General features: G+C 44.7%; 1 protein-coding gene and 1 long non-coding RNA gene across 3 annotated transcripts in view; one reads left to right on the top strand and one right to left on the bottom strand.

Moving 5' to 3' along the window:
* Positions 1-17,287, bottom strand: part of fanca (FA complementation group A) — a 30,337-nt gene that overhangs the window by 9,684 nt on the left and 3,366 nt on the right. The window contains exons 6-25 of one of the 2 annotated variants that reach the window (XM_039670247.2): positions 15,315-15,382; positions 15,126-15,232; positions 10,689-10,781; positions 10,103-10,157; positions 9,713-9,825; positions 9,536-9,612; positions 9,131-9,272; positions 6,829-6,962; positions 5,347-5,457; positions 5,161-5,256; positions 5,026-5,085; positions 4,829-4,911; positions 4,688-4,748; positions 4,541-4,590; positions 4,377-4,453; positions 3,926-4,009; positions 3,710-3,828; positions 3,105-3,175; positions 1,828-1,927; positions 1,523-1,707 (exon numbers count right to left, since the gene is read on the bottom strand). In XM_039670247.2, coding sequence (XP_039526181.2) covers positions 1,523-1,707; positions 1,828-1,927; positions 3,105-3,175; positions 3,710-3,828; positions 3,926-4,009; positions 4,377-4,453; positions 4,541-4,590; positions 4,688-4,748; positions 4,829-4,911; positions 5,026-5,085; positions 5,161-5,256; positions 5,347-5,457; positions 6,829-6,962; positions 9,131-9,272; positions 9,536-9,612; positions 9,713-9,825; positions 10,103-10,157; positions 10,689-10,781; positions 15,126-15,232; positions 15,315-15,382 — 1,886 coding nt within the window. The remainder of the gene's footprint in view (positions 1-1,522; positions 1,708-1,827; positions 1,928-3,104; positions 3,176-3,709; positions 3,829-3,925; positions 4,010-4,376; positions 4,454-4,540; positions 4,591-4,687; positions 4,749-4,828; positions 4,912-5,025; positions 5,086-5,160; positions 5,257-5,346; positions 5,458-6,828; positions 6,963-9,130; positions 9,273-9,535; positions 9,613-9,712; positions 9,826-10,102; positions 10,158-10,688; positions 10,782-15,125; positions 15,233-15,314; positions 15,383-17,287) is intronic. The other variant, XM_089127400.1, reaches the window with a different exon arrangement.
* LOC148964940 (uncharacterized) lies at positions 11,430-12,513 on the top strand. Its single transcript, XR_016150663.1, has 2 exons — positions 11,430-11,823; positions 12,345-12,513. It is a non-coding gene; the product is annotated as an uncharacterized LOC148964940 (long non-coding RNA).

Below are 17,287 nucleotides of genomic sequence, written 5' to 3'. Positions count from 1 at the left end.
CCAATAATTCTGTATATTTGGAAGCCGATAACCGATATATCGGCCGATACCAATAATTCTGTATATTTGGAGGCCGATAACCGATATATTGGCTGATATCGATAATTCTGTATATTTGGAAGCTGATAACCGATATATCTGCCGATACCAATAATTCTGTATATTTGGAAGCCGATAACCGATATATCGGCCGATACCAATAATTCTGTATATTTGGAAGCAGATAACCGCTATATCGGCCGATACCAATAATTCTGTATATTTGGAAGCCGATAACCGATATATCGTCCGATACCAATAATTCTGTATATTTGGAAGCCGATAACCGATATATTGGCCGATACCAATAATTCTGTATATTTGGAGGCCGATAACCGATATATTGGCCGATACCGATAATTCTGTATATTTGGAAGCCGATAACTGATATATCGGCCGATACCAATAATTCTGTATATTTGGAGGCCGATAACCGATATATTGGCTGATATCGATAATTCTGTATATTTGGAAGCTGATAACCGATATATCTGCCGATACCAATAATTCTGTATATTTGGAAGCCGATAACCGATATATCGGCCGATACCAATAATTCTGTATATTTGGAAGCAGATAACCGATATATCGGCCGATACCAATAATTCTGTATATTTGGAAGCCGATAACCGATATATCTGCCGATACCAATAATTCTGTATATTTGGAAGCCGATAACCGATATATCTGCCGATACCAATAATTCTGTATATTTGGAAGCCGATAACCGATATATCGGCCGATACCAATAATTCTGTATATTTGGAAGCCGATAACTGATATATCATCCGATACCAATAATTCTGTATTTGGAAGCCGATAACTGATATATTGCCCGATACCGATTATTCTGTATATTTGGAAGCCGATAACTGATATTTTGGATGATACCTTATATGTTATGATAATTTAGCCGATTCCCTCCCCTGGCTGTTATTCCAGATGTACACAGTGCCGGAGGATTCAGAATGTGATTTCCACGACGCATGCGCGAGAATTGAACTGAAGCAGTGTAAGGAGATCGCAATTCTCGCGCATGCGTCGTGGAAATCTAAGGAAGTCTCGTTTCTGGCCTACAAGGAAGAAAAGAAATAGTCGAATAAACTCGTTATTTTTGTTTGTTTTTTCGCACAAAAAGTATTCGCGCCGCTTGATAAACATATAGTTGAGCCACGGTAGTCACTTGGGATATTTAAACATTTTCTTTATTGACTTTCTGGGCCGTCAAGAGGCAGTCCCTTAGGAGCCAATGTGGTAGTTATACAGCTCTCAAATTTAATCAAAAATATTTTCATTTGTGTTCCGAAGACGAACGAAGGTCTTACGGGGTTGGTACAGCATGGGGGTGAGTAATTAATGACTTAATTTTCATTTTTGGGTGAACTAACCCTTTAATATGTTAAATTTATCTTGTGTGGACCTATTCATTTTTGGCAGCGATAAAGGTGTGTGATATGAGGATGATATGATATGGGGGTCAGACCTGAGGCAGAGGGCCATGTGTGCGCGTGTGGAGCAGATCAGAGCCTCACAGAGACACTGGGACACGGAGAGAGCGACCGCAGACGAGCCCGTCAGCTGCACCCGAACACACACCTGTGTGCAGTGATGAAGCTCCACCGTCAGCGCCGCCACACCCAGAACATGAGCCGCGCTCAGAACCTCGGCCTGAAACACAAACACACACACACACACACACACAGAACATGAGCCGCACTCAGAGCCTCGGCCTGAAACACACGCATGCACTGAGAGAGTGATAAAACACATGAGAGGGACAGTCATCACCTGGTGCTGGAGCAGATCCCACAGTCTGTGTATCAGGGCAGAGACGAGCCATCGGTGGCCCAACAGCACCTTCACAAACACACCCGGCCATGAGCCCTGCCTGAGGACAACACCACGCTCATTAAACACACACTGATGTACAGTCATGGGCAGAATTAATGACACCCCTGGTAAACATGAACAAAACTGGCTGTAAAAAATAAATCTGCATTGTTTATCTTTTTGATCTTTCATTCAAAAAATAAGCAAAATTCTAACCTTTGAAGTAAATGAATTGAAAGTGGGGGCGGAATCACATTATGAAATAAATGTTTTTCTCCAAAACACGTTGGCCACAATTATTTGCACCCCTAGAATATTGTATGAGTATTCCCATATATATTCCCATTAATATTCACCTTTTTTAGCACACTAGGGTGACTGGGAACATGAAATTGTCCAGCTATGACTTCTTGTTTCACAGGAGTTTAAATATGAGGAAACACAAAGGCCAAATCCCCTGAATCATCCATCACAATGAGCAAAACCAGAGAATATAGTTCTGATGTGCAGCAAAAGATCGTTGAGCTTCACTAAATAGAAAGTGGCTGTAAGAAAATAGCAAAATTATTGAAAATCCTCATTTTGACCATCAGGACAATAATTAAGAAGTTATAATCAACTAAAGATGTTACGATTCTGCCTATTGTCTTAATGGACGGTGAGGATGAAAGTTTGAGTGTCCAAAGACTCTTCGAGGATCACAGATGGAGAATTGCAGAGATTAGTTGAGTCTTGGGGATCAGAAAGCCAAAAAAAACAACAACTAAAAACCTACATCACCACATTGTAGGGACTCACTACAACAATAGCCTGTTAGCTTAGCTTCCAAAAACAAGATGGCCGACACTATGTGTTCATTCTGTGAGCGAGATCCCCCTCTATGGGCGGGTTGAGGACACGCGGGACAGACCCGATTACTGACTGGAGTCTTTAGCCTCTGGACAAAACATCCTCAGATGACGCAAAATTACGATTTTCCAGACAAAAATCCACAAATCTCTCGTCTCGGGGGGATATGACGGGGTGATTCGAACACACTACAGGTGTTTTACTAATATAAAGCTTAATGCTAAATCCTGAAGTATCCTTTAATAGTCACGCTTGTTGAAAAAGGCTTAGTTTACACAGAACTGCAGATTTCGCTTCACTCGACTCGAATAACGCTGTGAGAAACAGGGGCGGGGCTTATTCTTGCTCGTTTAGTGGTGATGATGATGATGGTGTGTGTGTCGTACCTGTTAGGAGGGCTGATTCGGGAAGCGTCCAGCACACACACACAGAAGCTCTGCAAGGTCAGATTGGCCACCTGAGAGACGAGAGAGGCTTTAACAGCACATCCTTCATCGTTACCGTGACGATAGGCGGTCACACTTTACGGTAAGGTTTCATTCGTTAACGTTCGTCACCATGCACTAAGAACAATACTTCAACAGCTTTAAAAACACTGTAACGGATGAGCTGCTCATGTTAGCTTATACATGATCTGATTGTCCAGTGTTTCCAGTCAAACAGACGGAACACACACTCCGGTCTGGCTTTAACACACACTCAATCGGCCGGATGATACACACTGTAGCTTAAGGTAGCGCTGCGCTCGGACAGGACGGGTGTGTGTCGTGTGGATGACATCATGTTCAATGTGTGTGTGTGTTAATACGGCAGTAAGTGTGTATGTTCATACAGCAATTTGTGAGTGTGTGTGTGTGTGTGTGTGAGATCATGAATCTGTATTCATACGGCTGTGAGTGTGTGTGTGTAAGAGCATGCATCTGTGTTCATGCAGTGAGTGAGTGTGAGCGTGTGTGTGTGAGAAACATCACGAATCTGTGTGTGTTCATACATCAGCGTGTGTCGAATCAGGCGAATCCAGGTCCAGCGTGATGACATCACTTCCTGTCTCTTCATCGGGACATATGTTCCTCAACGTCTGAGAGATCCTGGACAGCTGAGCACAAACATCTGACACAACACAGCAGGATTTAGAGTGTGTGTGTGTTTGAGAGAGTGTGTGTGTGTGTGTGTGTGTGTGTGTGTGTGTGTGTGTGCGTGCGTGTACCCCCGTCAGTCATCAATGTCCTCAGCTGAAGGAACTGCTCTCGTAGAATCACCTGATGATCGTCCACACTGGACTCACACACACCTAAACACACACACACACACACACCTCTTATCAACTGCTTGCTCAACTAAACCGACACACAACACACCGCAGTGGACACTTCTCAAACATCAGAGCAAGTTATGTGAGCATCATCATCATCATCATCATCATCATCATCATCACACACACTCTCTGAGTGTCAAGCTGCTTTGGAAAGATCTATCCTGAATAAAGCTGACTTGATCTGCCATTAAATTCATCTTTTTCCTCCTGAGCACACACACACACACACACACTATCACCTCACGTAACAACGATACTGACGGACCCTGGTGTAAAACATAAACACTCTTGTTCATGACTGTGTGATGTTTAATGAGAGGGTTAATCATGTGATTATGAGCACCTCGTTTCTGGCGGTGCGTCTCCCTCTGACACGAGTGTGTGTATGACGTGTAGAGCGCGGCCGGGATCTTATCCACCCTACACACACAGAAGATCAACACACACTGTAGAGATCATCAACACACACACACTCCAGAGAGCGTCACACTGTACAGTGACACCTACTTCCTCAAGGCCTCAATGAAGGTCATTCTGGCATCAGGCGTTACAGGAAGCTGTAATGAAGAGAGAAGAGCATTAGAGAGCCGTGAAGGGGCAGGTGTGTGTGTGTGTGTGTGTGTGTGTGTGTGTCAGAGAGAGGGTGATACTGACCGCACGCGGAGAGAGAAGAGCAGGCAGGAATCGAGTCAGGAAATACGGCCTCCTGAAGATACTAACACACACAGGAAACACCCCTCAGAAAACACTCTCAGCACAGTGTGTGTGTGTGTGTGTGTGTGTGTGTGTGTGTACCTGGCCTCTATCACTGTCGCTGGGATCTTATTGGTGCTCATGAAGAGAGTTACGGCCTTCTCCACATCCTGCTGTGCTGGACACTGACACACACACACACACACACACACACACACACAGCAGATCAGGAACATCAGAAATGTGTCCGTAACACAGAAGAGACTGAGAGCAGCGTTCACACAGGTCACATGACTTACTTCAACCGCACCGGCAGAGCCGTTCACCACCTCGAAGATGCCCGTCTCCTCCAGCGACACCTGCACACACACACACACACCCCGTCAGTCCCGCAGTAGCACACCTTGACCTCCACTGGAGCGGCGCCCTCTGACCTTCAGATCTGTCAGCCGTGTCCTGGCGAGCGTCACGTACTCCTGCAGCAGACAGCGGTACTTCCCCCCGACGAACGGCGGGTGCATGACGTGGACCTGGAGAACAGCACACAGCGGTCACACTCAGGCCATCGGCACCGGCGGCTCTCGGACCGCACACACACACACACACACACACACACTCACCTTCAGATACTGGGGGCGTTCAAAGGGAACCAGGTCGGACAGGAACTTCAGCAGGAACACTGTGGACTTCTTGCTCTTAGCGTGGAAACTGCTGGATCCACCGAACGACAACTGACCAAGAAGAAGAAGAGCACCCTCAGGTCAACCACACACATCACACACGAGGACATCAGAACTCAGCGAACCCTGAACTGTTGAATATCAATCTCATCAGCTTCCGTTCATTAGCACGGGTTCTGTATTTCTGTGGCTCTGACTCAGTTTATGCGTGAACTAAGGTTAACCTTTTCACCTAAAGCTACTGAGATCAATCAGAACCACATACTGAACATGTGCTGTGTGAAAAACTCCACTTAAACCAGTCCGATAACAGCAGAAGGAGAGATTGATAAGCCTGGGAACACCACAAGTATAACAAGGAGGGAAAAAACTAAAAGTACAAGAATTATGAAGAAACGTTGGGAAGGTGTGTGTGTGGAAGATGGTTTACGCCACAGAATACAAAAGAACAAAAGGTAATTGCTACTTTCTTTCACTCACAATTGCAAGTTTACATCTCACAGTTCCGACTTTATTTCTCAGATTTGCGTGAAATAAAGTCGAAATCGTGTGATAGTCAGAATTGTGAGAGGAAAAGTCAGTTTTTATCTTGCAGAAAACAGAATTGCAACTTTATAACAATTATAACAATTTTTATAATAATTTGTGTTTGTGACTTAATATCACGCAAATCTGAGAAAGTCAAAATTTCAAGATGTAAACTTGCAGTTGTACCCAAACTAACTCTAACTAACTCTAACTAACCCTAACTAACTCTAACTAACTCTAACTAAGGAAATACCCTAACTAACTCCAACTAACCTAACTAACTCTAACTAACTCTAACTAACCCTAACTAACTCTAACTAAGGAAATACCCTAACTAACGCTAACTAACTCCAACTAACCTAACTAACCCTAACTAACCCTAACTAACTCTAAGGAAATACTCTAACTAACTCTAACTAATCCTAACTAACCCTAACTAACTCTAACTAACTCTAACTAACCCTAACAAACTCTAACTAACTCTAACTAACCCTAACAAACTCTAACTCTAACTAAGGAAATACTCTAACTCTAACTAACCCTAACTAACTCTAACTCTAACTAACCCTAACTAACCCTAACTAACCCTGTCTAACTCTAACTAACTCTAACTAACCCTAACTCTAACTAACCCTAACTAACCCTGTCTAACTCTAACTCTAACTAACCCTAACTAACCCTAACTAACTCTAACTAACCCTAACTAACTCTAACTAACTCTAACTAACCCTAACTAACTCTAACTAACTCTAACTAACCCTAACTAACTCTAAATAACTCTAACTAACCCTAACTAACCCTAACCCTGACCAAAGTCAGACAGTTTTAGTCCAACAGGATAATCCTCTCAAACTGGCGGGAACACAACACCACACCCTGAGGGTTCAGACTGACTTTAAACCAGTCGCTGTACGAGGGGAAGACGGCGGGTCCCTCGAGAGACGCCTGACGGGACAGCAGGAACAGCGACACCATCTTCTCCACATCACAGCCGTGACACGACGACCTCAGCATCCGGGACAGCAGATCTGAACACAGGGGTCAGGAAGATGAAGAGCTGTAGTGTGTGTGTGTGTGTGTGTGTGTGAGTGAGAGAGAGGCGACAGACACCCTTAGCAGAAGCTGAAGAGCTGTAGTGTGTGCGTGTGTGTGTGTGTGTGAGAGACACCCTTATGCTGTGTTCACAACAGATGCGAATAGCGTGTCAAATTTGCGCCTGACGCGTCTAGTTTGACGCTTGACCACTTTGTGTTAATTCGCGTGTCAAGAGTGAAATTTACGCGCGTCAGAATCTAAATCTGTTGGCGGCCATTGTTTTTATGTGGACCGAGCATTCATGGAGAGAGTCACCGCTCTGTATTTACTCTGGAGAGCAGAACCGCGGCGTGGGGATCATCGTCACCATATTTGTGTCCACCGGACCCTTCTGAGCCGAACCGTTTGGCGAGTTTCACCGTTTGCTCGCCCCAGGAGCTGCGCTGGATGACGGCCGCTGTCTTCCGCCTGTCCCAGTTTGATGACCTGTTGTCCCGCACCGGAGTGAGGATCACCCTCGCCCTCATCCATCTAATCTAGCTGTCATTTATTTTTGTTTTGATGATAAATAGAGCCAGCCTCCAAAAGTTATTAACCTGTCCTGTGATTAATTTCTCTCTCACGTCCAGACACGAACTTATGCACATGTTGATTGTCTTTACATCATGATACTGTTTCATATAATCTAGATATGGAATGAATGACATTCAATACAAAATGAACATGTCTCGTATATAGAAATAATGATTTAAGTGATAAAATATTTGCCCATCATGCATTTAGTCATATACAAAATAATTTATTGAAGCATCCAGACACTTCACCACGTGAGCAAGCAGCTAGGCTCCTGATTGGTTAGAATTGACGCCAAAGTTCAGATTTTTCAACTCGGGCCTATAGTATCCAGCTGCAGACCCGCAGCACCACCAGTTGCAGAACACCAGCGCCAGGAACGTAAGTGAGGGGCGGAGCTTAGATTTGAAACCTAATAACGCCACCTAACGTAATTTGGAGGGTATTTTACACATGAAACAGCTTTTATTGAACAAGAAACGTCCTACTCTCTCTGTATGTTATGATGCTATACATTACTGTACAATAAGCATTTTAAAACATTGATTTTGTGTAATATAATTGTATATAGTTTCAGTTATTCGTTTCATTGTATTGTGAGTTACTTCCTGATCATGATGGTGAAAAAATAATACTTGAAACTTATGGGCATTTTAATGTATAACAGTTTAATAATTTTAGCCAAGCAGTTTATACATACGTGTAGATTTAGGAAGATAAGACCTTTGTTTGTTTTTTTGGTTTTTATGAAGGAGTTAACTTTGTATAATAAAGCTTTGAAAGATATAAAACAAGACAATGATTGGAGGTTTTCAAAATTATACACAATCTGATAACTGATTAGACCTCTGTGATATTTTATGTTCTATTTATTTCTTTATTGTGTTTACAAAAATCTTAAATTGTTTTGATATTGAAGATGTATTTGTAAGATGATTTTGATTGTTTAATAAAAAAAACGAAGAAACGCATGGGTATTTTTTTTTATAAAATATACTTTATTTCACAAGAACATGTGCAGCATGCATTTTTCGTGTAAAATAATGACAAAATCTAAAAAAGAGAGAAAATTCGGCATTGTTTTGTTAAAAATCTATACAAAAGGACCAATTCAACCCAAGCTAGGCCTGTTTTATCACCACAATTTTGTTTAAATTAATTTAACATACAATGTATCAAATGAGGAACTCAAGACCCGTTTTGTCCTTACATTCTTGCTAAAATAATTATAATGCAATAATAATAATTCCGCCCCTCCTTCACTTCCGGTTCTGAAACTGGTGGTGCTGCGGGTCTGCAGCTGGATATATCTCACTCGGGCGGCAAACGCAAATGCACAAATAGCACTAACTAAATCATTCGCGCTTAACGCGCCAGACGCTCAATTCGTGGCATTCGCGCGCGTGGCGTATTCGCGTCTTCCGCGCTCTATGCCTCATTCGCGCCGCAGGAATTTTTTACGTGCGTAACGCGTCTTTGCATTGCCTTAACATTGAAATCATTCGCGCCTGACGCGCTATTCGCATCCGGTGTGAACGCACCATTAGCAGAAGCTGAAGAGCTGTAGTGTGTGTGTGTGTGTGTGTACCTGTGAGATGGCTCTGTGTCTGCGCATCATGAACCAGCAGGTGAGACACACACGACAGCACGTGACGCCAGTTCACCTCGTGTGTCTCCAACACCCGCAGCAGCTGATCCAACACACACTCCACGCTGAAGACAACGCAGATCTGACACACACACACACACACACACACACACACACAGGGTTTTTATCGTCATCATCATGGCTGATCCCTGAGAGCGTAGCAGCTCTACTGGAAAAACAAAACCAAGTGAGGCCGCCATCCTGGACCTCCGAGACGAGCAGAACACTTCCTGTAGAGATCTACACATACAGGTGTGTGTGTGTGTGTGTGTGTGTAAAGAGTCAGATCTCAGTGAGCTTGTGAAGGTTTATCTGCGAGTTCAAAGTTCACGTGAAGTGTCTTACCTTGCAGAACAGAGCCGTCAGTAGCGGAGGGGTTTTAGCGAAGCTCCACTCACTCTGTGTGGCGATGGCATCCGACACTACACACACACACACACACACACACTTGACTGATTTGTGTCTATAACTCATACACTCGTCTATTAGTCAATGATCTGCCGAACACTGAAGCAGTCTCACCTTTAAACACGGGTTGGTGTGTGAGAACGCGCATGAGCGAGTGTGTGAAGAAGCGCTGCAGCGTGTCTTCAGAAACACACACACCGAACACTGAGGCATCGAACACCTGAACCCTGAACACAACAGACATGAGGATCCATCATCACACACTCGAGAGAACACACACATTCCCACAATGCATTACTGATCTTCAGGGGTGAAGTATTAATGAGCAGCTCTGAAGTGGATGCAGATTAATGCATAAATGTGCAGTCCTGGAAACTAGAGTTCGGGGTTTGAAACGTCCCCAGTTGCAGAAATAAACACTGGGCTGCAGAGAAGAAACCCGTTTGATTTGGCATGAGCCGTGACCCCTGACCCCTCCTGAACCGTTATTGATCAGGCATTTACCAGCGCGCGGCGGGTGAGGTGTGCGAGTCTTCATCACTCAGTGTGTCCAGCAGCCCTGGGCAGAAACACACTCGTATTATTCGATTATCATGAACATGTGACACACGTGCTGTTTACAGGATTAGTTCATTTACTCTCCTTACTTACTACTCTACAGGTCTTGCACGAGCTGTGAGGCGCCACACATTACGTAATCGAGTTGAAAGGTCACGTGTGATACGGTTCAGAAATGTAGGAAATATGTACAACTTCAAAATCGTCTGTCATCGTTGTTTCACCTTTTATTATATTGTTTTTTTGTAAATGGCATTTGATTTAGTCTTTGTAAACACTAGATCCAGCGTCACGCTTGACCTTTCACCCTGATTGCGTACTGTGTGTCGCATCACAGCTGGATCAAGACCAGCATTAGTGGTTAAAGTATATAAGTGTGTGTTCTGTGTCGCAGGTTTGTCTAGATCAGACTCTTATTCCTCGGCTGGATCGAGACTCACATCTGACCTTTGACCCGTTGGACAAACAAAACCTTCATTTCTTTATGACTGTGTGTGCGTGGGGGGAGTGAACGACAGAAACACACACTCACAGGTCATCATGGTGTCCAGGATTGAGCCGCAGGTCCCAGAGAGTGTGTGACTGGAGTCTTCAAAGGCCCTCCGCACCAGAACACACACCACAGCTACAACACACACACACACACACACATCACTGCAGCTCGGCATGATGGGAAACGGGTCTATTGTGCCCAAATGAACGATACAGGGAAACGTTTATCATAAACTGAAACTACGGAAGCTCGTTTCTGCCGTCACACACACTTACACCTGGATGAACAATATATTAATATTAAATTATATAACGTCCTGCTTCAAAATGTGTGATTTACAAGGACTGAATACATATATCTTTATGTATGACCTTCTGTTCTATTATTTAACTTTATTATTCTTATATACTTTATTATTTTAATCATTTAAAGGGGTCATGACAAGGAATATTATTTTAATATATTATTCAGAAAACATATCTATGTGGAAAAGTGTTTATTTTCCAGCCTGATTTTAGGCTTGTCGGACAAAATGTCTAACCAGCATGCACTGCTTCAAGTCAGCCACTGATTGGTCTGCACAGAGATGCATGAAGTCCAACAAGCCTATTGCATCAGTCTGAACTGATCAGTTAGGGCGCGACTCCTTTAAGGCGTGTCAGTAAACGATCACTGTTTTGATTGGCTACACTATTGAAACATTATCTATATATGAATCATTTACTTGTGGTTTGTGATGCAGCTGCTGTCAGATCTAATACAGTCACTGCTTTCAACAAGAGTATGGCTGCGTTCCAAACCGCATACTTCCCTACTATTTAGTATGGAAAAAAGAGTAGGCGAGCAAAAAAGTATGAATGAATCCAAAAGAGTAGGCGAGAATTACCTGGGTGACGTAGTAACTGTCGCGAGATTCGGGCTTAAGTGCGTTCCAATATGCCTACTTTCCTACTATATAGTAGGCGAAAACAGTACGTGAAGGAAGCAGTACGTTTGAAACATCAGTTTTCATAAAAAGAGTAGGCGAGAAGTTCCCGGATGGCTTACTGCTTCCGCCCAGATTTTTGAGTGCTTTTCCACGGCTACTCATGATACTCATCTATCCCAGGAGGCCACGCGAGAGGATACGTTAATATCAACATCGCGGAGATAAGCGACGCGGGGGGTTTCAAATGTGAGTAAATACGGTTCCTTGTGTTTAAATCGTATGTGTTAAACTACTATAGAGTAAACGTTTTAACTGTTGAACGTCTAAAGGAGTTAGACAGTATAGTATAGTTGTGATTTTGCTGTAAACACATGTTTTATTATGTATTGATAACAGGGGAGCGTAAAGTTACGTTTCCAACGTGTATTACATAACCATACATCTTAAATACGCTTATTTAAAATGTCTATTTACATCAGGAAGGAAAATATTGTATAAGTATTGCAGGTGAGCACATCCCAACATGAAAAATACATGTGTGTGCTGCTATTAGGATAATTCACTGTTGTCAACACTGCTTACATTAGACAAATTATGTGCTGTGAATAAAAACATCTATAAAGTAACTAAACATGATATATATTTAATTTGTCCCTTATTGGTGTTGATATATTGAGGAACATTTAAGTTGGATTAAAAGTGTGTTAACACATCAACCTCAACATGTAAATGCAGTGTTGAGCTCGTAATGTGAATCTTGTCTACAGGGACAGGAGAACACGCGTGTGTTTATCCGGTGGAGAGAGGCTCATGATGCTGAATGCTGTCATCAATGAATGGGAACCGCTGTGTTGAGTCGGCAGTAGGGTTTGGGGTTCAGTGCCTGTAAATACATGCTTGTAGTTTGAATAAAGCTGTTTCATGTGTTGACTTGTATGCATTTGTTTATTGTGATGGTTACTTTTATTTGTTCTTTTACTCATTTATTCATGTTTCTTATTGTTGTCAGTATATAAAATGTAATTAATTTATGCATTAATTCATCGATTGACTGACAATTGAGATGTTTCACTGCATTTAGCAATATAAATGAATTCATGCATTACTGTCATATTACAAAACAAATTACATTTTGCTTGTTTTATTAAATTATATTTTTAGAATATAAAAAGTTATATAAGTATTGGTCAGCATTTAATTTTATTATTTTGTTTAAGTTTTGGGGTGGGCTAACAATGAAATTCATTCTGAGGTAATATTAATTTTTAAGCAGTGATACTTAAATTTTTTGAGTATAAAATCAACAGTTTTCTCCAAAAGTGATCTTCAAGCAGCTGCCCGTCTCCTTTGTGCAGACATTACAAACGCTGTTCTAGGTTGTGCTGTCAAGTTACTGATGTTATGAAGTGTTAGAGCACCTGTCGCTCATATAATTTAAACTTATTATATGCAAGATCATGGAAAGATACTATAGTTTATGTAACAATCATAGTGACAAAACAGAAAATATAAAGATCATTGGTTTGTGTACATCATAATATGACATAAAATTATATTTATACACAGGAAATAAGAACAATAAAAAAGGCTAAATATCTTCATTATAGTTCTTTATAATACATAAAAAAAGTTGTTGTTATATCTGAGGGATGAAACGAGGTAAATTCATGAAGAAAAAGAGGAAAACTTAAAGGAGAAACTTTTTGGGTATAAAATAAAGAAATTAACAACATAATCAAGAGATGATGATTTTGGGGTTTCTTAATAAAAAAAATATCGTTAGAATAACACTGTTGGTCACATTAGTAGGGATTAAAATATAACAACTTAAATCAACCCTAAATGTATTCACAAAATAAATAGGCAGCTGTTTCTTCAACAATACCACAACAAAATGAGCAAGTTTCATCAATATCAAGATATTTATAGGTAGATTAATTAAACGTATCGTTCATATTTTTTTTTATTGCATGAAGGTGTTGCGCTTGTGATAACGCGTAGTAGGTCACATGATAACGTCAACATGGCAGATGTCCGGTTCGCATTCATACTCAACGAGATTTGGCTATAAAGTACCTACTCTTTTAGCGCTCGATGAGTAAGTACTCATTGAAATTAAGTACCTACTCATTGAGTATGCGGTTTGGAACGCAGCCGAAATCTATCCTGTTCTCTGCAGATGTCATTGGGCGGGGCCTCTAATACCATTGGGAGGGGCCTGTAGTACCAGTGGGCGGTCTATAGATCAGGCCAGTGGGCGTGGTCTGTAGTACCACTGGGAGGGGCCTATAGTACTAGTGGGCGGTCTAGAGCGCGGGCCTCTAGTATCAGTGGGCGGGGCCTGTCGTACCAGTGGGCGTGGTCTATAGTACCAGTGGGCGTGGTCTGTAGTACCACTGGGAGGGGCCTATAGTACCAGTGGGCGGTCTAGAGCGCGGGCCTCTAGTATCAGTGGGCGGGGCCTGTCGTACCAGTGGGCGTGGTCTATAGTACCAGTGGGCGTGGTCGGTAGTACCACTGGGAGGGGCCTATAGTACCAGTGGGCGGTCTAGAGCGCGGGCCTCTAGTATCAGTGGGCGGGGCCTGTCGTACCAGTGGGCGTGGTCTATAGTACCAGTGGGCGTGGTCTGTAGTACCACTGGGAGGGGCCTATAGTACCAGTGGGCGGTCTAGAGCGCGGGCCTCTAGTATCAGTGGGCGGGGGCTGTAGTACCAGTGGGTGGGGCCTGTAGTACCAGTGGGCGTGGTCGGTAGTACCACTGGGAGGGGCCTATAGTACCAGTGGGCGGTCTATAGATCAGGCCTCTAGTATCAGTGGGCGGGGCCTGTAATACCAGTGGGCGGGGCCTGTAGTACCAGTGGGCGTGGTCTGTAGTACCACTGGGAGGGGCCTATAGTACCAGTGGGCGGTCTAGAGCGCGGGCCTCTAGTATCAGTGGGCGGGCCTCTAGTATCAGTGGGCGCGGCCTGTCGTACCAGTGGGAGTGGTCTGTAGTGCCAGTGGGCGGGGCCTGTAGTACCAGTGGGCGGGACCTGTAGTAGCAGTGGGCGGGGCCTGTAGTAACAGTGGGCGGAGCCTGTCATACCAGTGGGCGGGGCCTGTAGTACCAGTGGGCGGGATATGGTGGAATGATGGGTAACTATTGGTCGATGTCTTGCTCTGGAGAAGGGCTTATGCAAATGTATTTGCCAGAGTGACGTCACAGATCCCAGAACATCAGAACGAGCTGTTTCTGAGATTGATTTAACAAACACTGTTTGTAATGAGGATGTCTTGAACTAGTTATCTTGCAGGATGTTTTAATAGCTTAAAGACTTCTTATATGTCAAAGATGAAGGCAAATTTGATTCCTCAGGTCACAACCCCTTAAACATCTTCACCCTTTTATCTTATTTTGTTTTCCTTTTATTAATTTCTCTATATTTTTGCACTTCTCATTTGGTACAGTTTATTAGTATAATTACACACAATGCTTTGGCGGTTCTGATGTAAAATATGAAATATAAGCACACTAAGCACATAGGCAGTGAGAGGAGGAACTTCTTACTGGAGAGAATCTGATGCTGCATCTGCTGTTGATCCGCGGCGGTTGCCATGGAAACACACAGATCTCTGAGCTGCTCTGTGATCCACGAGCTCATCGATGCGGCGTCTCTGATCAGACACATCACAGATCAGCCTGTGTGTGTGTGTGTGTGTGTGTGTGTGTGAGTGTGAGTGAGTGTATGTGTGATACCTGTGCAGCAGGAAGTCCAGCGTGAGGATGTTGTGTGTGTGTAGATGATACGTCAGCTCCAGCACAGGCTGTGTGAGCACAGAAACACAGCTTTAGATAGATCATCTATATTCAACCTGATAAACAAACCAGTAGGGAACACTGACCCCAGCTGCTCCCGACGAGCTGGCTGGCGCCTTGCATGGCTGACACCGCCGTCGGTGTATGAATGAGTGTATGAATGGGTGAATGTGAGGCAAATGTAAAGCGCTTTGGTGGCCATTAGGTCTATGAAAGCGCTATATAAATGCAGTCCATTTACCATACACCATTTACCACTGGGGAACACCTGGGGAACACGGGGGGAACACATGGGGAACACCTGGGGAACACAGGGGGAACCCTGGGGAACACCTGGGGAACACCTGGGGAACGCCTTGGGAACACATGGGGAAAACCTGGGGAACACCTGGGGAACACGGGGGGAACACATGGGGAACACCTGGGGAACACCTGGGGAACACAGGGGGAACACATGAGGAACACATGGGGAACACATGGGGAACACTGAGGAACACCTGGGGGGGGACACTGAGGAACACCTGGGGAACACAGGGGGAACACAGGGGGAACACTGAGGAACACCTGGGGAACACAGGGGAGACACCTGGGGAACACAGGGACAACCCCTTGGGAACAAATTGGGAACACAGGGGGAACACAGGGGGAACACATGGGGAACACATGGGGGAACAAATGGGGAACACAGGGGGAACACTGAGGAACACCTGGGGAACACAGGGGGAACACAGGGGGAACACAGGGGAAACACATGGGGAACACTGAGGAACACCTGGGGAACACCTGGGGAACACATGGGGAACACATGGGGAACACCTGGGGAACAACATGGGGAACAACATGGGGGACACTGAGGAACACCTGGGGAACACCTGGGGGGAACACTGAGGAACACCTGGGGGGAACACCTGGGGAACACAGGAGGAACACCTGGGGGGAACACCTGGGGAACACAGGAGGAACACCTGGGGAACACAGGGGGAACACTGAGGAACACCTGGGGAACACAAGGGGAAAACACAGGGGAAAACACGGGGGAACCCCATGGGGAACACCTGGGGAACAACTGGGGAACAAATGGGGAACACAGGGGGAACACTGAGGAACACCTGGGGAACACAGGGGGAACACAGGGGGAACACATGGGGAACACCGGGGAACACAAGGGGAAAACACGGGGGGAACACAGGGGGAACACTGAGGAACACCTGGGGAACACAGGGGGAATACCTGGGGAAGACATGGGGAACACATGGGGAACACAGAGGAAACACATGGGGAACACAGAGGAAAACAGGGATAACACAGTGATAACACAGGGGGAACACATGGGGAACACAGGGGGAACACAGGGATAACACAGGGGGAACACAGGGGGAACACAGGGGGAACACAGGGATAACACAGGGATAACACAGGGGGAACACAGGGATAACACAGGGGGAACACAGGGGGAACACAGGGATAACACAGGGGGAACACAGGGATAACACAGGGGGAACACAGGGGGAACACAGGGGGAACACAGGGGGAACACAGGGATAACACAGGGGGAACACAGGGGGAACACAGGGGGAACACAGGGGGAACACAGGGGGAACACAGGGGGAACACATGGGGAACACAGGGGGAATACAGGGGGAACACAGGGGGAACACAGGGGGAACACATGGGGAACACAGGGGGAACACAGAGGAACACATGGGGGACCCAGGGGGAAGACAGGGGGAACACCTGGGGAACACAGGGGGAACACCTGGGGAAGACATGGGGAACACAGGGAGAACACCTGGGGAACACCTGGGGGACACATGGGAAACACCTGGGGAAGACATGGGGAACACAGGGGGAACACCTGGGGAACACCTGGGGAACACAAGGGGAAAACACGGGGGAAACACAGGGGGAACACT

The sequence above is a fragment of the Pimephales promelas genome, chromosome 25, assembly GCF_988280905.1.
Source record: "Pimephales promelas chromosome 25, fPimPro1.hap1.1, whole genome shotgun sequence".
Lineage (NCBI taxonomy): Eukaryota > Metazoa > Chordata > Actinopteri > Cypriniformes > Leuciscidae > Pimephales > Pimephales promelas.
The sequence above is the reverse complement of the archived record's forward strand: the minus strand, read 5'-3'. Positions and strand labels throughout refer to the sequence as shown.